Source organism: Pinus tabuliformis, chromosome 4_1, assembly GCF_031772625.1.
Source record: "Pinus tabuliformis cultivar Carrire ecotype Pingquan chromosome 4_1, CPIR1, whole genome shotgun sequence".
Lineage (NCBI taxonomy): Eukaryota > Viridiplantae > Streptophyta > Pinopsida > Pinales > Pinaceae > Pinus > Pinus tabuliformis.
Window position 1 is genome coordinate 427,671,997 of NC_142303.1, and position 20,655 is coordinate 427,692,651.

The 20,655-nt window shown below is 38.6% G+C and overlaps 2 protein-coding genes across 2 annotated transcripts in view; both read left to right on the forward strand.

The window, feature by feature from the left end:
- LOC149176121 (L-arabinokinase-like) overlaps positions 1–11,501 on the forward strand; it is a 474,339-nt gene extending 462,838 nt beyond the window's left edge. The window contains exons 27-29 of the mRNA XM_089419887.1: positions 9,999–10,070; positions 10,592–10,801; positions 10,897–11,501. Coding sequence (XP_089276013.1) covers positions 9,999–10,070; positions 10,592–10,801; positions 10,897–11,016 — 402 coding nt within the window. The 3' untranslated portion in view covers positions 11,017–11,501. The remainder of the gene's footprint in view (positions 1–9,998; positions 10,071–10,591; positions 10,802–10,896) is intronic.
- Positions 2,539–3,607, forward strand: LOC149176124 (uncharacterized). Its single transcript, XM_089423865.1, has 2 exons — positions 2,539–3,307; positions 3,432–3,607. The coding sequence occupies exon 1, from the start codon at positions 2,539–2,541 to the stop codon at positions 3,085–3,087; it is 549 nt and encodes a 182-aa protein (XP_089279991.1). The 3' UTR covers positions 3,088–3,307; positions 3,432–3,607.
- Positions 11,502–20,655: the final 9,154 nt, after the last annotated feature.

Here is a 20,655-nt window from a genome sequence, read left to right on the forward strand (position 1 = left end):
TAAAATGTTGGCAAAATTTAAAAAATTGCAAAAATATTTATTTTTTTATTTTTTTTAGCATTTAAAGTATCCACAACATCAAATAAATGCATTTCCACATACACATGTAAAGAAAGCTAATATATATATATATATATATATATATATATATATATATATATATATATATATATGAATATGAAGTCTAGTGCTACATCACATATCAAAATAGTGAATCAACTCTTGAATCTTGAGTCCTGTGTCAGTCTCAACTCTCAGGAGTCAAAGTATCAACAAAAAATATAATAAATGTATATCATGAGTCATCTACATGTCATAAAGTAACCAATCACTGAGATCCTCTACCCCTTTTACGGGAATAGGGAATGGCTTTGCCTTTTCCTCTAGAGGAAGAAGGCCTAGCCCTTGGGGATATAAATGGACTCAGTTGTCCTCTAGAAGCCAATAAAAGAGGTGGCCTCTATCCTATGTTGCTGCTGCCCATCCTAGATGGTGTCACCTCCTCCTCATCATCCTCCTCCTGCTCTGCCTCCTGACCCTGATGTTTCTCCTCCTTCTCTACCTCTGGCTCTCCCTCCCCTGCAATTGCTACCTCCTCTTCTGCAAGTGCCTCAGGATCCACATCTAACCAATCTGGGATCGAGTTCATGGTTGGCCTCTCAGTCTCGACCCTCTATGCAGCACTGGTATCAGTATTATCCAGTGTTGTTAAAATCGCGATAAAATCGCGATTTTTTCGCAAATCCGATTTTATCGCGATTTTTATCGATAAAAATCGGCACTTTTTTTATAGGCGATTTTTTCGAAAAAATAGGCGATTTTTTCGATTTTTTCGGTAAAAATCGCCAGAGGCGCGGGCAGCGGGCGTTTTATATGGAAAATCGATTTTTATTTTATTTCATTGAGCAGTCCGCGCGGAGGAGGAGGAGAAGAAGTGAGGGAGAGGGTTGCCGTCGGATTTGGGAGCGAATCCAAGCGATTTTAGGAGGAATCCAAGCCATGATCACCAATTTGTCCATAAACCAGGTATGTAGATTAATTTTTTTTTGTTTTGCTTCTATAAAAACTTTGTTTTTCATTGTTTTTAAAGAATTTTTGGAAATTTTTCATTGATTTGGGATGGGTTATTTGTTATGACTATGAGAACCAATTTTTTATTTTTATTTTCTCATTTTCTTTAAACATTGTTTATTTTTTTTGAATTTTCATTGTTTTTTTGCATTTGCCATTGGCATTTGGTTGGGTAACTTGGGTTTAGAAATTGGGATTTTGGAAATAATTAACTTGTAATTTTGCAAATGCTAAATTGTAATTTGTATTATGTAATCCTAAATTCCTATTTCCTAATCCTTATTTTTAATTTTTTCCATAGGTTTGCAAATTCAAAATTCAAAAACAAACATGCCAAGGAAATTGGATCCTTTCTGGGAATATGGTGACCCTAAAACTCCGAATGATAGACAAAACTTGTATTGCAAGTTGTGTGGAAAGGAGATATTCGGGGGGGTGTACAGGTTGAAGTTCCACCTTGCACAAATCCCTGGACGTGATGTGGTGCCCTGTCCTAATACAAATGCTGAAATTATCCGAAAAGCCATGAGAGCATTGGGAGAATTAGAGCACTCTAAAGAGGCCAAAGAACTCAAAAGGCAACTAAAAAGGTCAGCTGAAGGAAGTGGGCCAAGTGGCACTGGTTCTACTGCAACGTCAGTCAATCCGGTAGCTGCATCATCATTTTTTGTTCCTCGAACCACACCTGGTGCACAACCAACTATCGGTTCAATGATGAAAAGAACTGAAAAAGAACAAGCTGACAAGTTGATGACAAAATTTCTCCTCTGGAGTGATATTCCTTTCAGCATTGTAAGGAATAATCCATTTTTCCAACCTACTGTTGATGCTATTGCCAGTGTTGGCTCGGGGTACAAAATCCCTTCTCTTCATGATTTCAGAGGCCGGCTTCTTCAAGATGAAAAGCGTGACTGCACCCAAAGATTGGAGGATTTTAGGGAATCCTGGGCACAAACAGGATGCACTGTTATGTCAGATGGTTGGACTGACCAAAAGGGGAGAACCCTTATAAACTTCTTGGTTAGTTGTCCCAGGGGGACTATGTTTATCAAATCTATTGATGCAACTCATCAAATCAAAGATGCAAAAAATTTATGTGATTTGCTGGATGTGTTTATTTTGGAGGTGGGTGCAGAAAATGTTGTCCAAGTCATAACGGACAACGCTGCAAATTATGTTGCTGCTGGTAGAATGCTTATGGACAGGCATCCTACTTTATTTTGGACACCTTGTGCTGCCCATTGTATTGATTTGATGTTAGAGGACATAGGAAAAATTCCCTTTGTCAAAGAGGTTGTTGACTCATCAAAAACCATCACAAAATTTATTTACAATCACACATCTGTGCTTAGCTTGATGAGAAAATGCACCAACAACAAAGAGTTGGTGCGCCCCGCCATTACACGGTTTGCGACGAGTTTCATATCTCTTCAATCCCTCTTGAAATCTATGTGGGATTTGAAGAGAATGTTTGTTTCAGAGGAGTGGCGTTCTTCGCCAATGAGCCGCAAACCAGAAGGAGAGGCCGTCTGCAGACTTGTTTCATACCAAGAAGACTTCTGGGCGGGAGTGCAGGAGGTGTGCGCTGTCACTGAACCTTTGGTAAAGGTTCTTCGGTTGGTAGATGGTGAGAAGCCCGCAATGGGCTATTTGTATGAAGCCATGGACAGGGCCAAAGAAGCCATTCGGTCCTACTATGATGATAAGGGAGATGATGGGTTCCAGAGACAACTCCTTCTATGGAACGTCATTGATGAGCGATGGAACAAAACACTCCATCGTCCCATTCATGCTGCTGGGCTTTTCCTGAACCCTGCATTTTCTTATGCATGTGGGTTTGATTTTGATGCTGAGATCATGGATGGATTATTAACCTGTGTCCAGAAGATGGTGAGAACTCCAGAACAACGTATGGAGATCTCTAAACAAATTGAGACGTATAAGATGTCAGGTGGCACATTTGGCTTTGATATGGCTATCTTTGATAGGACGGCCAAAATGCCAGGTATTTTTTAGTTTGTAACTTTGTTTCAAATTTCATTGTCTCTTCAAATTCCATTTTTTTTCTTATGTTTATTTGTAATTTTGTTGTAGCCGCATGGTGGAAGATGTATGGTGGCAGAGTACCCCTTTTGCAAAAGCTTGCTATACGCATCCTCAGCCAAACATGCAGCTCCTCGGGATGTGAGCGCAATTGGAGTGTATTTGAAAAAATACACAACAAGAAGCGCAATAGGTTAACAACTTAACACTTAAACATTTAAAATATTGCAAATTTCCAAATAAATTTTTGAATTCATTAAACAATATTTTTTTTTATAATATTAATTATTAATTATTATTTCATGAACTTTGTACAGGTTGGAGTCCCGTAGACTTAATGACATGGTCTATGTCTACTACAATCTTCGATTGTGGGTGAGGCAACTAGACAAGACACCTGATATGGAAGCCATCTCATTGGATGAGATTGACACCACTGCTGAATGGAGGGTTGAGACCGAGAGGCCTCTCATGGATCCCACTGAGGATTGGTTAGTGCAGGAGGGGGAGGAGGAGGGGGGGGAGGAGGAGGGGGAGGAGGAGGAGCAGGAGCAGGAGCAGGAGCAGGAGGAGGAGGAGGAGTTGGAGGAGCAGGAGGAGGAGGTGACACCGCCTACCCGGGCTACCACTAGAGGATGTGGTCTCTGTCTACCTACAGTAGCTGCTACTTCTACAGCTACTTCTTCAGCTTCTAGAGCACGTCAGACTCCACTGCCATTTCCACCACCACAGGCACCAGCATCTTCATCTAGGGGGAAAGGGAAAGCAGTGACATTTTCTCGCAAGAGGGGCAGAGGAAATCAATAGGATTAGAGTCTTAGACTTTCATTTTATTGTATATGACATTATGACATGATGAGATACATTATCATATTTTTTGTTGATATTTTGAGGCTGAGTTGGGACTCAGGACTTACTATTCAGGACATGATTCAATGTTATGTGTGATTTTAGCGCTAGAAATGATATTAAACATCTTATATATTAGTTTTTTTATCATATTTATGTGTCAATGTATTTATTTTATGTTGTAGATGGTTTAGATATTAAAAAAATTGAAAAAAAATGAAAAAAAATGAATATTTTTGTGCCAAACGATTTTTTCCCGATTTTTTCCGATTTTTTCCCGATTTTAACGATTTTTCCGATTTTTTCCCGGCGCCGATTAAATCCCGATCGCGCTTTTAACAACATTGGTATTATCCAATGAGATGGCTTCCACATCAGGAGTTTTCTGAAGTTCCAACGAGATTAAGTCCCTAACTAATGGTTAAGATTAGCACTGGCTTGATCCTCGTCACTTAGAACTTTCTCACCCATTTTATATTAATACATATTAATATTTTTATTTTCCTAAGTTTAGACTTAGGAACCCATTAAAAATATTAATTAATTTAATATCTCTTCATCTGGGTGGAATTTCTCCAAACGATTTCTGGATCTAGGAGATCTCATGTGCCTTAGCCTCTGCACCAAATTTCATTGGTAGAGCACATCCGATGCTACCTTACCCAAAATCAACACTCTCTCTTAGCAAGGAATGTGTTCTAGCAATGCTTCACCATAGAAGCATCACACTGATCTTCCACATTGGTCCTCTGTGCTGATGGTTGGCCTGCTACCCCACATCCATTGCACTGCTGCTTCCTGTACTACTGCCCATGACACTACCATTGCCACTGCTACATTTGTACTGCAACTCCCTCTCAACATGTTGCATCATGCTGCCCATAGCACTGTCACTGCTAACTGCTGCACTGCAACTCAATTACCGAGAAGTAACTCACTTCACCCAAACGCTGACATCTTGGTCAGTCGCGAAGCCTCATGATGTTGAAGCTACCTTTGCTGCTATCCTGTGCTCGCTCTGCTACCACTATTCTACTGCAACCTCTCATGTGCCTCTTGCACTGTTGCAACCTCCACTACGTTGCTACAAACTTCTGCACTCTAGCACTGCCTTGTCGCTCCATCACACCTTGCTCCACCCGACACCTGTCATCATGCTACTGTCATTAAGGGCTCCCGTAGCCGTATGTGATCCAAGAGTTTGGGCACCTCAAGGATCCTGCCCCTCTTTTGTAGTCCTCTCAACTACAACTCTATGTCTCCCCACCTCTTCTCTAGAGGTGCATGAGCACTCATGGCACAATCGTCATCAGTCTTGACATCCTTCTCCGCCTTTGCTGGAGCAGCCTTTGAGTCGGAAGCTTCTCCCTTGCCTTTCTTCCTAGGGCACTGAGAGGCATAATGTCCCAGCTCCCCACAGTTGAAGCACTTGACCTTGGAGATATCTTTCTTCTTCCTCTTCTGAACCCCCTGCTGTCCCATAAATGCTAGAGCTGCATCCTCCTCCTCTTTCTTGATTCGAACTCCCTTACCGTTACTCCCCGCCTTGGTCAACTTGTTGATCTCTTCCTATTGAAGAATTTCCCACATCTCCTCCCAACTGGGGAGAGGCACTCTACCCCAAATGATTTGGACAAATGTCTCCCAGTCCTCGGAGACTGCATTTAGAGCAGTCTTGACCATAAACTCTGGACCTGGTGTAGATGCCACGGAAGTAAGATGGTCACGAATTTCTTTCAACCTAAGAATGAATGGAGCTATCTTCTCTCCTTTTGCATCTGATATGACCTCAATTGATTCTCTAATAACATCTTCCGCTCCACGGAAGAGCCCTGGTATAAGGTGGTCAGCGTCTGCCACATCTCCCTTATTGTGTTCTTCTTAGCAATATGTGGTATGACATGATCCTTGATCCCGTCTAGAATCATGCATTTCACCTTCGCCTCGGCCTTCCAATACTTCTCATTTGCATTAGGGTCAACTGGGACAACAACTGTTTTCAAGGCATAGTCCTTGATGTGATGTTTATCCAGGATTGCCAGGATCTTGGCCTTCCAGATGACAAAATTGGAAGCCCCGTCCAATCTGTCCTGATCCCTCAATCCGTTCACTGCCATCTCTACTCCTCATTTCTAGACTCCCTCTGAGTCTTGATTTCCCTCTCGGAAATCCTCTGGCCAACTATCAAATCCCTCCTCTCCAATCCTCCTTTGCTGCTACAAACCGGACCTAGATTTCTTGGCTAGAAATCTGTCGAGGTAGTGCTTCCCTCTACCTTGGTTCAGTCTCCTTAGACACTGTTCCGCACCGAAAAAAACAGCGTCCCACCAGCGCCTCAAATCAAAATCTACACAGCTCCCTTAGCCTTGACAACTCGAAGAATCTGAGTCCTTCTGGCTCTATGCAATCATAGTGGGAACTGGATCAGCTCCTCCTGGCCACTGCGTCAATCCTTCCTCACTGAGAAAGATGACTTGGCACTGCGTAGGCCTGATCTGCCCCCCCTCCCTCTCCAATGGCCTGGACTACTGACACAGCTACTGTGTGGGCTCCTCCCAGCTACTATGTCTTCCTTTCCTGGCTCAGAATGCTGATGCAGGCACTGTGTGAGCCTCTGTGTCACCTTCTCTACACTGCATCACCCTTCTTTTTGTGTCTCTGGCTCTAGAAAAATGTTGTCTCTCGGGACAACTGCTTCTTTGTTGCAAACTCTCAGATTTCCCGGTTGATGCCTTCAGTCGCCTATGACCTGCAATCCCTCTAATACCATGTGAAAATTTCTGAATCAAACACATCAGAAACCCCTACTGCAATTCCTAGTTTACTATCTCCTACTTGTTCTTTACATTAACAAGTTATTTAATTACAAAAATATTGAAGTAAACACAAATGCAGCCTTCACAGATATACAGATCATACACTGAAGTAAACATAAATAATAACAGAAGGGACACCGTTATTTTTGGACAATTGTCCCCAGAAAAACCCAATGCGAGAAAACCAATGCAGCATATAGAGCGTTTGTATTATTAAGGAGATTTCTGAATACAACTAGGGTGCCAGAAATGGCTCACCCTTCAGAGAATATCCTTGGCAGTAGTACATATCCCTGGAGACAGATATTCTGGCAAATTAGCAATCGGATGATCAATCCCACGGTGACTCTGACTATTACTTGTGCTGGACAGTGAACGCTGCTCCAAGCACTGCTCTGGAACTGCGCCACCCTCTCTAGAACTGCGTCACCCTCTCCCGGCTTAGGATCTGCTGATCAGCTTCTCTAGCCTCTGCGTCAACCCTTCTTGGGCCTGTGCTGCCTCTTTCGGCACTTCATTGCCTCTCTGCTATGTATTCTTCAACCTTGGATCGAAATCCCTTGTTGAACTGCTCCTCACTCCAACTGATCACTAACTCGATTTCCTCAACAAACCTCGCCCCAAAAAATAGAATTCTAGATCTCTCTTGGTGTGTGTCCAACTGACCCTCAAGCCTCTTCTTATTCTTTTCCTGTTGATGATTCAACAGCCGAAATTAAGTCCCTAATCAATGGCTAAGAGTAGAACTGGCTTGATCCTCGTCACTTAGAACTTTCTCACCCATTGTATATTAATAGACATTAATATTTTTATTTTCCTAAGTTTAGATTTAGAAACTCATTAAAAATATTAATTATTTTAATATCTCTTCATCTGGGTGGAATTTTTCCAAACGATTTCCAAGTCTTGGAGATCTCATGTGCCTTAGCCTCTCCACCAAATGTCATGGCTAGAGCACATCTGATGCTACCCAAAATCAACACTCTACTTTTGCCCAAAAGCTCTGATCATATGAAACTACTTTGCATATGCCCTCTCCCTCTGGTTTGCAGCTAATAGATAAAGCACACCAATCCTGTGAAAGAAACATGCTCTTCACATCCCACATAGAATTCAACAGAGATTGAAGAGATATGAAAGTAGTGGCGAATCGTGTAATGGCAGGGCACGCCAACTCTTTGTTGTTGGTGAATCTTCTCATCAAGCTAAGCACAAATGCATGATTATATATAAATTTTGTTATGCTCCTAGATGATTCAACAATATCGCTCACAAGAGGAATCTTACCTATATCCCCCAACATCAAGTCAATACAATGAGCAACACAAGGTGTCCAAAACAAGTTAGGATACCTCTCCATAAGCAACTTGCCAACTGCAACATATTTGTAGCGTTGTCTGTTATGATTTAGACAACATTTCTTGGGCCTACATGAAGATGTCCAACAACTCACACAATAAATGTGCATCTTTAATGTGTGCAAATGCATCAATATATTTCATAAAGATTTTCCCCTTGGGACAATTAACCAAGAAGTTAAGAAGGGTCTTACCCTTCTGGTAAGTCCAACCATCTGATATGACTGTGCATCCAGTGTGTTCCCATGATGCCCTAAACTCCTCCATTCTAGAAGTGTAATCAGTGTTTTCATCTTGAAGAAGAGACCCTCTGAATTCTGCAAAGATAGGGGCTTTGTACCCTGAGCCAACGACGGCAACAACATAAAACATAGGTTGGTAAAATGGGTTTATCTTGGCAATGTTGAAAGGAACATTACTCCATAGAAGACACTTACTGACCAACCTGTCAGCTCCTGTGTTTCCATTTTTTGAAGTGTCGATTTGATGTCAGGTTGTGCACCAGTTGTGGTTCTAGGAACAAAAAAATTGAGAAAGTTGAGGGGTTGGGACATGTGGATGTGGAAGGTGATGCTAAAAAACCAATCTCGCTTCCCCCCACTCTTGAGGCCCCTACAAGTTGGATTTTTAGTGTTTCCCTGGTGTCTTTGCACTCCTCTTTATCCATCAATGATTTAACGGCCTGCCCGATGATTTTTGGAGATGGATTTGGGCAAAGGTCTACATTTTGCCCCGGAATTTACCCCAAATGGAATTTAAATCTGTTGATACCCCTTGATATATGCTTGCCACACAACTTGAAAGTCAAATACATTCTATTCCCCCAAATTCGGGTATAGTATCAGGTTCACTAAATTCCCACATAGGTTCCAAAGCCTTGGCATTTTGTTTGAAACTGTGAACTTGAATTTGAACCGGGCACAAAAGAAAATTGAAAAAAATAAAAAAAATTCCCATCACATAAAGAAGCAAACAAAAATGTAATTGTTGATTTTAAATTTTAAATGTCTCTTCTCACTCACTTGAACACACTCAAATTCACTAAACGAGGGTTTGAATTTTTGTCATTTGATTCTTGAAAGTTGAAGTTTTGCTTCAATCTAGATTCTAAACAATGTTTTGATTCAAAATTCTAAGCAAAAATAAGATAAAAACAAACCAACAGAATTATAGAAAGATTTAAGAATCCAATTGTGTAACAAAGACTAAGAGATAAATTAAAATACATCCCTGGCAGCAGCAAATCGGCACTTTGAATCTTTCAGTTTGAGCAGTGGACAGATCTCCAAATCCCCACCACAAAATTAGCAGATCTCTTTCTCTTGGGCAATGGCAAACAACTCTCTCCATGGACGAATGGGAGCAAAAACAGCAAAAAATGATGATTTATTTCCACTTTTCTGCCTCTTATCCGCGGCCTGGGAAGTGTCGGCGACTTTTTGGGTCGACTCCCGATTAAATCGGGACTTTTACGATTTAATCCCAATTTTTTCGGGAGTGGAAAAATCGGCAAAAAGTCGGCTGATTTAATTGGCCAGCCAAAAAGATTGCAAATTTGGGATTTAATCCCAAATTTTTCCTGACTTTTTTCGCACTGACTCTGAATTATACTAACCATCATAGACTAAATCAATTGCATATCATCAGTATAGGCGAGTCTGCTTGCCAGGAACCAGATTGGAACTGGTGGGATGAGGATTTCAATCCTCTGGTCTACTGACCGAACTATTGGAGCTCTTCCTGTTAATCATCTTAGCACAGGAACAATTACCAGAAGTTGTTTACCATTTTATCTATGAACATTCTGAATTATTAGCCATCAAATTATCGTTGTAATATCTTGTGGCTTTTCACTTTTCAGGCATTTGCAGTGCTGTTAACAGCAGCTTCAACGGATGAGCAGCTTTCTGCACTAGGAGAACTTTTATATCAGGTCTCTCTCTCTCTCTCTCTCTCTCTCTCTCTATATATATATATATATATATAATTTTGAAGGAAAACCTTTTGGGGAAATCCAAGGGATGCCTTCCCACATTCTTGGATGGCATCCCTGGTAAGCCCATCACTGTAGACTCTAGAGTCTATACTAGTGTGCCTTACCCAGGGGGAGTCAAACCGAGCACCTGCTGGCATGGAACTAGCAAAATGCCCAGCAACATTGGCAACAACTGGTTGAGCTAACCACTTGGGCACTCTCTCTCTCTCTCTCTCTCTCATATATATATATATATATATATATATATATATATATATATATATATACACACACACACTTTTGTTGGATACAGCTGGGTTCTTGATGCAGAATTCACCTACTGTCAAAGCTATCTCATTGACAATTATTATCTGTATAAAGAAATATTTCATGGGAGAAAATATAAGAACTATGTGGTCACTTTAATCTCAGAAAGTTACATTTTATCTAACTGATGAAACTGTGGTGTTATGCTTCAGTCACACTATAGCTACTCCAGATGTGGTCTTGGTTCGGATGGCACAGATCGACTTGTAACTCTTGTTCAACAACTGCAGCATCGGAAAAAGAATGGTTCCGATGAAAGAAAAGGTACTCTGTTTGGTGCAAAAATTACGGGGGGAGGTTCAGGTGGGACAGTTTGTGTGCTTGGTCGAAACTGTATTCAAAGTAGTGAAGAAATTATTGAGGTAACTTGATTATTTTCAATGTTCAAACAGAGACAAGATATTTACGTTACATGTAGGGCAATTTAATCATTGTCATTATTTTTTAAAATGTGCAGATTCAGCAACGATACAAGGCTGCGACAGGCCACTTACCTTTCATATTTGAAGGTTCTTCTCCAGGAGCTGGGAAATTTGGTTACCTGAAAATCCAACGCCGAGTGCATGCCAGGTCATGAATTTTAGTCTTGAATGGAATTTACATTGTAAACATCATTGAATCGAGGAGTTATTAAATTGTAAATATTATTGAATTGTAAATCAAGATGCCGCTTATTGGTCCATCTCTTTAATAAAAAATGTAGAATACCATTTAAGTTACTGAAACTGGGTATCTTGTTATATAAAGGATACTTAAAGTGCTTAGAAACTGCTTCTTAGATGTAATTATTTTCATATTCATGGACAATCTTTTTAGCCTCCACAACCAAGGGGTTAAAAGAGAATAACGAAAAAGTCATATCTGTTCAAGTCGAATGTGGTCTATAAACTTTGTGGTAGTTACAAGACGGACAAAAATATTTTCAGCAAATCGTGGGGGACACTAATAACTTGTGGATTCTTTGTATGGGAGACACGCTACCATTTTGCTTTAGAGGATTCTCTAAAAGACAGAATACAATCTCAGTTATCTAGACAAAATAAATTTCAATTTCCAAGAGTATCAGTTAATGGTGAATGTGATCTAATTTTATGTTTTGGCAAATGCATCCTTTCAATGATATTGTTTAATCGTTGTCTTTGCATCATGGGAATGACAATCATTGAGTTGCTGCTTTTAACTTAAATAATTATCAGCGTCCCTATTTAAAAGTAAAAACATTCTCACACACAATCCTATCATGCATAAAGACAATGGAGAGCTATCCCCGTGGAAAAGCTGGAAGGGTTTCTCAAAAGCATTTATAAAAATTTCTACCTTTTAGTAGAGATGAAGAATCTTACGAGGTTGCAGTACATGATTAATGTTAGTGCTTACCAGTCTCTGAAGAGAGAGTACTGCAGAGTGTTTTGTTTTAAGCCAAGATGCAAAGAAACTGGAAAATGAGAGCTTCTGTGAAGCTAATCAACATTTTGTGAGAGAAAAATCTTGAAATGTGTTCAATTCAAACTAACGAGGACACTCTTGAAATGTGTGCAATCCAACTATCCGAAGGAAAGAACGAGGCAATTCAGTCGTCATTTTGGTAAAAGCCTCAAAGATGGAAATTAAGGGAAGGAAATCACATGTGAAGATTCCCCATGAAATTTTATATTAATTGGGCGATGTGAAAATAACTGCGCCATGAAAATATATATCATGAGAATGATGATAAATGATACTATCTATTCCAAGGGTTGTATTTGTAGATAACATAATGATAGTGGTTAGCGATGATTTTAAATTTAAAGCTGGATGGTTCGATAAAAAGGCACTTATATGTTGATGAGTACATCGTTTATTAACGAGTAGTTATTTCACTTCCAGTACAAAGCACCACTATTTTTTTTTTTCACTGTAATTGTTACCTTTTTGTTATTCAAAGAATCAAATACGTACAATTTATATTGCTGCATAATACTTTTCAGATTTTTACATTTACAAACAGCAAATGATTCTTCACAGTAAACTATATCTCCATGACTATCCAAGACTGTCTGGCATCTAAATGTTACAGATTTCACCAAGACCTATCAACACTGTGTATGTACAGCCAGAATCAAACAGTGTACTGAGGTGGGACATATTAACATCAGATCAAAAAGAGATTGATTGTTTTGGCATACAGTAAGCCAACCAGTTATAAAAGAAGTGCTGTGACTTGAAGCATTTTAACCTGTAGTGCTGATAGATTTGTGATAGAGTGGACCAATAAACTGTCAAATAAGTGCCGAGTCCTTACTCTTCGCTCTGTGTAGCTGTAGAGTAAACCTGCTAATGAGCTGGAAATTAGTTCATAAGTGCTATGGGAATGGGAATACAAAGAACCGCTGTTACTTGCACTTCCAAATCCCAATAAAGAGGAAGTGTCATAATAACCTCGGGTACAACACTAGTGCGATGCAAATAATTCCCGATTCATTTCCACTCAATGGAGCTTATCAAAAAGCAAGCTATGGCATAAGTGAAAAGTTATCGGGCCACTATTCACGCAATGAAATCTAATTGTTCAGATGCACGCAATGAAATCTAATTGTTCAGATGCTTGGGTGTAAAGACATTTGAATTCAAGGTTGCATTGGGACTTGGTATAATCCTACTCATAATGATCAACAAAAAAGCTTACATAGGAGCCAATATTTCTTGGAGACCCAAAATTCTTATTGCTCAGTTAAAGACTAATTCTCATCAACTCTGTTGTGAAATAGGGCACTGGAAAAGACCAAAAGAAGTGTGGGAAGAAAGAGTATGTATTTTTTTCTCTTCTAAAAAAGTGGAAACAGAAAAGCATTGGCAGCTAGCTCTTGGGATAATTTATTCAATGATGGGTCTGTTGAGAAGTTGAGAGCGTTGATTGTGAGGCTTCACAGGGAAAGGGTTGAATACAGGACTCAGATGATAAAGCAATCTGCCGCATAGGCTTTCTGTAGCCTCTTCTTTCTTTCTTTTCTAATTGTTGAGATGCATAGTTGTAAAAGACATTTGAATTTTAATGTTCCATTGGGACTTGGCATTGGATGAAGAGAATTTTGTATATAATAAACCACTAAGTCCTATTTAATGGCTCCTCAACTTAGTTGGCTGCTTGGGCACTTGTATATTTATGGCAATTCAAGGCATTTCAGGTATTTTTCTAGTATGTTGACATGTCTCCAAAAGGCATGTTCATACGTCTCCAAAAGGCAAGACTCCAATGATGTTACCTTTCTTGTGGGATGATTGTCAATATAGGAATCAAACTATTTTAAGATTTCTTCATTTTTTATTTTTTATTTTTTTTTCGAGTAAATCTCAGTTTCCAAAGATCTGAATTTTTTAATCTACTTGAACCCCTTACCCCTATGGTCAACACTAATGCACCATTTTAGGTCTTTGTTTTATTTAGAAGGATGCAATAGTTGAGAATTCCCATATGGCTTCAATAGGCTAGATTAGTTGTTTGGATTCATTTTGAAAAAATAGAGCCCTTGACACTTGCTCTTTCAAACACCTTAACTTGATAGGTTGTATAGTAATGATCAAATTCGCACTTAGCACATAATCATTATGGAAGTGCTATGTTGTTTTCTCCGAAGACAATGAAGACTAGGTTAGTAAGGGCTACAACCAAACACTCCGGCCTCAACACGGTCATAAATTCAAGCTAGTTAATTGGAATACATTGTGTGCTCCTATATGTCATGTTGCTCTAGATGTTAGGTACCTATTGCTTCTTTCCGAGGTAAAAGAAACCGAATGGATGTGAGACTTTCTTAACTCTAAGCATCAAGTATGAAAATAACTTCATCTGCAACAAAATTTATCTTAGTGATGTAGATACAAATGGTGTGTTGTTGGTCACTCAGAGTGCAACAAGACCACATCTTGGAAATCCCTTTATGATTAATGGAACAAAATTGTTCCTCTACTTAGGAAGAACAAAGGCTTAGATATATGGGAGGATAAATGTCAAGTAATAGATAATGATCATTCAAAGAGCAAGCTTAGGATTAAACAACTGAGGGCCTTATTACAAAACTAGTATATACACAACTATTTAATTTCTTAGGAGCTAGTGAAGCATGTATTGACCATGCCACATTCTTTATTTGACTAAAGGGCACGTGGTGCTAGATGTCTTTCATGGGGAATATGAATGGAAACAAATGCTCAAAGTGACCCCTACACCAAGAAGAATCATTTTATAACCTTACTTACAGTGAATATTATGAAGATATATATGGAAAACTCATACACAAACTATGATTCAATCTAGTACAAGCATGCTAGGCCCTACAAAAGAGCAACTCATTAGAGAGTAGCACATAAATATTTTCGCTATCAAGATGTGACCCAAAGATGGAGGGATCATAGAAAAGTAGTTTTACATGGAGTAAGGGATGATATTGAGCATATTTTTTAATGGTTGTAATCACTAAATAAATTTAGCTTATGGAAGCTTTCCGAGGAACTCTAGTATGCCAAATTTTATATGCTTGAAAATTCATGCATGCAACTATAAATGAAAGGATGTGGAGGTTCAAGCATGTCAAGACTCTTAATGCTATTGTCCTGAAAGGCCATATTTTGGACAATTTGATAGAATATGAAATTAATTTTCTTTGTTTAATCAATGTTAGTTCCAAACAAGCTTCATAGCAAGTGGGCTCCAACATTGCAAGTACTATTAGGCATGGGATATTTTAAAACAATTTTGTTCATAGATCTACCCCCTCATTGTCAAGGGAGTTCCTTGTAGCAATAGAGTTCCTTGTAGCAATAGCCATGCATAGACCATCAACACCCTTGAAGGAAAGTTATAAACATGTTAGTGGATGATGTAATATTGAAGTCCTTGTTTGACTACAATCTATGATATATCAAAAAGCCTTAAGTTGTATTAGCTAGTTTTCAATGTCTAATTAATTTTGTTTTAGATTTCAAAAAGATGGACCTATTATTTTGTTGGCCTTCATGATAATAAATATAACTTTGAAGGAGTTGAGGTTTCCCATATGTTATGGCTCTTATATGAATTCCCTTTATATTGCTTAAGTTTTATTCCATCTTAAGATGCAAGGTTATAAAGGGAATTTGAATCTTGAGATTGAATGTGTTGTAGCTATTCCATAATACTCTTTAAAGGCATGCTAAATAATACCTTGTTGGCACTATGCTGATTATCCAATAAACAATATGCTTAAAGGTCAAAATGGCTAAGGAAGATTAATACATCTTAATTAAAAATAAAGTTGCAATTAGTTATATATGTGGATCAATGACTAACATTTAAAGAAATCATCTTTTACATAGATTGTAAAGTATAAACAAACCAATTTGACGAAGTCAAGACACTAGAAGAAAGAAATAGGTAACATTGTAATGATGGCATTCATGGTTTCAAATCAATTGGTAATGAGTTTGACTTAACTTTGAAGAAAAACTATAAATTAATTGGTTCAATGTGAATATCTTTATAAGAATCATTAATTTTAGAGAGAAAATGTTTACCAAATAATCTATTTTGTTGTAAAATTGCTTACCATTAATCTAGTTATTCCTAAAAAATATCAAAGATTTCAAATAATAAAAAAATCAACATGGTTCATCTTGATTTTAATACTTAGCATAAATGTTTACAAAACAATATATGGAAAACCTTTGGGATATAAATGTAAGGGCATTACATTCAAAACAATTAGAATATGTAAGAGCTTCCACATGTATATATACTTAACAAAGCCTAATACAAGGATAAGAAAGCTATTAGACTCTCATTTCATATGGTTGCACATGATAGAGGAACTTCCTAAGGTAGCAATGACAAAATGAATTCAATGTATTTTCTTGGTCCAAAAAGTGTACTATTAGAGATGGGTGTTGAAATTCAATTGCAAGCTATTAGATTTTTGGTAGCATTGGACATGTGTTCTAGCCTTGATTTGTGTCTAAGAGGCTAAGGAACACGAGATCTCCAAAACCCATAAAAGGTTTTGGGAGAAAACACTTAGAGACCACTCAATTAAATATTTGATCAGTAATTTAAAAAATGTCTAAATTTAACTTGTGAAAATTGATTAATTAATGGAAATTAATTGAGGAGATCGACTTGTGCTTTGGACTTTCAGAAAATGAATTGGATCAAGTCTAAGATTATCTTAGCCATTGATCGTGATTAGATCTTGGTCGTTGATGCTGTAGCAAGAGATTATAAGAGCAAGTTGATGGGATGGAAAAAACACAAGAGGGAGAGTGAGTTAGCTGAGACAGATCGAACTACCCAGTTGTAGTGATTCAACAAGGGAGAAGTTCAAGCCAAAGAACAAGAGTAACGAGGGTTTGCAACAAGGAGAATTTCTAGAGAAATTCTCTAGTGTTTCTCCATTTTTTAGAGTCAAGGAAGGGAGGTTGAAATTTCTAGTAGAGAGGTTGAGTTCTATAATGTGAGTTGCCCAGAGAGGTTTGATTCAACTGCTAGTGCCCAAATCTAGCACCGGGAGGCCTAGTGAATTGTTTCTAGAGGTAGAAAGAGGCATAACAACTCACCTGGAAGGTTTTCCAGGGAAGATCGATTTATCTAGAGGCAACAGTGCATGCTCCCTGTATTCCTGTGTGAATTGTCAAGGAAGTGCAAGTTGCCTAGTGAGGAACAAATTGAGTTGGAGAAGGAAATATATTTTTTCCCAATTGAGATTATTTTTTGGAGCTGAGTCAGTGAAGCCAACAATTGTAATTCTTTGTTTTGCTACATAATAAAATAAACCCTCACCTACTGCACTAGTTTTCCCTTAGGGATTTTTTTGAGGACTTTTTAGTCTAAAAGTATTATGTCGGTTTTTATGTGTACATCTATTTCTTAGTTCTTGATTTCACTTTTATGACATGTATTTTTATTGTGAAGAATTGCAGTGTGATTTATTCATTAATTGTCGTAAACAATTAAATTGCTAATCAGTTAGGAGAATAAATTCTAGTTGCTGCAATTTTAAGGAAATTTCACATGGTATCAAAGCCTTGTTGTTCAGATCTATAAGTCTTAGAGGTGAAAGATCAGTAGATCGTGCAGTTTCAAAGGGAGATCTGAAGCACAGATTTTTGATCTGTGCAAGCCAAGCCTCGAGTGCGGATTATTGGGCAAAAATTGATTTCCAGAGGTAGGGTGCAGGAAAAGTTTGATTTACAAAAAAGCAGAATTTTCAGGAAATGTGGTTGCCGGAAAGTGGTTTCAGAAAGCATATCAGTTGATTCGCATAGCAGATCTTGGCATAGAAGTTTTGCAGCGAGGGTTACAGTTGCAACTTTGTGTTGGGTAGGAAGGGAAAAGCACATAGGAGATTTCTAGTTTTTATTAGAGGGTTTCCAATTTCTAGGAGGAGATCTAAGGTTTCCAGTAGGAGCAAGTTGAACCAGGAAAATTAATTTTCCAGTGCGAGTTTGCCTAAATAGCTAATTCGAGTTGCAAAGGTTGTAGTTCATGTGCCAGCTCCCAAAGAAGGATATCCAGAAGGCTGAGCGAGTAGTCACAATGAGCATTTGAAAGAAATACATTAGTTGGGGAAGGATTTCCGGAGGAAAATCTGCGCATTCTAGAGGGAGTGCAAGTAGCAGAAGGAATGCCAAGCAGGGAGGAGAAGGATATTTCCAGATACAATCTCTAGTTTATTTGAGTTTTGCGAGATGACTTTAGCAGGACTTAGGGATTATGACAAACTTAACGAAGCCTCTAATTTTGGCTTCTAGAACACCAAGATGTAGTTTTTGTTAGATGAGCATGGTTTGAAGGAGTTTGTGACACATGTCATGGCAGAGCCAACAAATCTACAACATTTATGGCGAAGACAACGATGATGGTCTTAGATGGGTGTTGATTTTTAATGTACCTTGGACAAGTGGTTTCCCATGGGTTAGTCTCTACCTAGGAAAAAGTGTCCAAAATATTTTTTTTCCTAACTGTGACTTTATAAAGTGAAAGTGACTTTAAAGTGGTAAATTCAATGTTAAATTATAAAGTGAAAAGTGACTTTAGACATAAAGTACAATGTGGGTACTTTATTTAATGGGCGAGTTAGAAAATAAAAAGTGAGAATTAAATGCACATTTATTTTCATCCCTTGATCTAAATGAATTTGAGCCATTAGATCTTAGAGTTGCCCAAAAGTCATTTAGGGAAACAAAAGGGGGAAAAGAAAAGAGAGACTGCATTCATTCTTCATGAACAGATTGGAGAAAGGAAGTTGAGAGCTAGAGAAAAGTTCTGAAGGATAAATTTGTTGCAGCGAGTTGAAGGAGTAATTTATGGGAAAAGTTGCACACGGAAATCAAGGCATAGAAGACAATAGAAGGTACAGTACGAACAACATTGAATGTTGTGAGTTGCATGCTCTTCGAGAGAAGTTTTTGAAAAAACAAATTGAAAAGAAATGTACAATGGTACGGAAATTCATACAATCGTATCCGTACAATACATATTTTCAGCTTCAAGTGGGCACAGAAATCGAGGCAAAGTGGGCACAATTTTCAAGGAGGTTTGGGCTAAAGAGATAAGTTGTATTTTGCTATTTTGTTTTGTCTATAAATGTATTTTTCCTGAACTTGAAAGATAAATAAATTTGAAGAGCTCTCTAACAGGTTTTCCCCAGAGAAGATTGAAGGGGTTTTGCCTGGGTCTAAGTTGACCAAAAATCTGTGTATTTTTACGTGTGTTGCTGGTCTAGTTATGTCCATATTTATTTTCAGCATGTGTTGGCAGTACCATGTGTTTTAATCTGAAAATTTCATTTCCAAAATTCTATATGTTGAATGTATGTTTATGGGAAAGGAAATTTAATTGAATGGGAGTGATAAGGTGAAATTAAAATCGGATTGGGATTGCAGGAAACTTTTCTTTTAGTCACCAGATTTCAACATGGTATCAGAGGTACAGGGTGAAAATTGCAGTTTGAACAAAAAATATTAGTTTGGGATAGCAAATAGTGGTTTGGACAACAAACTGATATTTTGGGACAGCAAAGTGAAATTCACATAAACTAAACTTTTGAGACAACAAGGTGTGCTGGAAAGTTCATTTCTCCATTTTCTTGGTTTTGTAAAATCTGGATAGTAGTCATGGCCATGTTCTTAAGGATAGAGAACTCACTGGATGAGATATCCAACTATGTTGTTTGGAAGGACATAATTCAGACAGTGTTTGAGGAGGCAGTAGTTTGCGACACGGTGCGGCAAGTGGTTGTACCAACTACTATAGCAGATGAACTTGTTGAATTCACAAAAAGTAATGCAAAGGAAAAAATGATTTTGATGGACAGTCTAAAGGATCATGTGGTTCCTTAGGTGAGAGGACACACATGCATATCAGATGTGGACAGCTCTAACCACTCTCTATCAGAGTACTAATGGGAGCAGGAAGATGGTACTCAAAGAACAATTGAAGAACATTAGGATGAGAAAGGCTGAAAGTGTAGTTCATTGTCCTGGCAGGGTCAAACAGGTTAGTGATGATTTGATTGTTATTGGTGAGGCAGTTGCACCCACAGAATTAGTCAGGATAGCTATCGCGGGACTTCCTAAGTCTTGGGAGGTCTTTGGAGATGTTTTTACCTCTAGGGAGAATCTTCCCAATTGGGAAAGATTCTGGGATGATTGTGTGCAACATGAGATACGGAAGATTGGCAGTGGTGGGGTGAAGATAGCAGATGAGAAGGATGTAGCCTTGACAGCCAGGGGGAAGAAGAAAGGGAATGCCAAGAAAGGGGCCTTATCAGATGGGGCTATGGGAAAGAAGAAGAAGAAGAAGAAGAAAGATACGAATATATCCAAAATCAAATGTTGGGCATGTCAGAAGATGGGACACTATGCTGCTACGCGTCTTGAGAGGAAGAACAAAGGGAAGAAGGGTACTGCAACTTCAACAGAGTGGAGCAGTTTGCTTCACAGTTTGACCAGGACTTTGCATTTATTACTTCCACATTTAGTAGGAGTACATCATCCGATGTGTGGTACATAGACAGTGGGGCTTCCCGCCATATGACAGGTGCACAGGAGTTATTTTTGGAGCTTGCAGAGAGGGCACTTGATATTGAGATTGTACTAGGAGATGACTGCACTGTGAGAGATGTTGGTGTGGGGACTGTGACCTTTGAGAGGGAGTCTTTGCCTCCTTTAGGGGTCATGGATGTTTTGTATGTTCCGGGGATGAAGA

Excerpts from the sequence above, each read along its gene's own strand:
- LOC149176124 (XM_089423865.1), top strand. The coding sequence starts at position 2,539 with ATGTTTGTTTCAGAGGAGTGGCGTTCTTCGCCAATGAGCCGCAAACCA.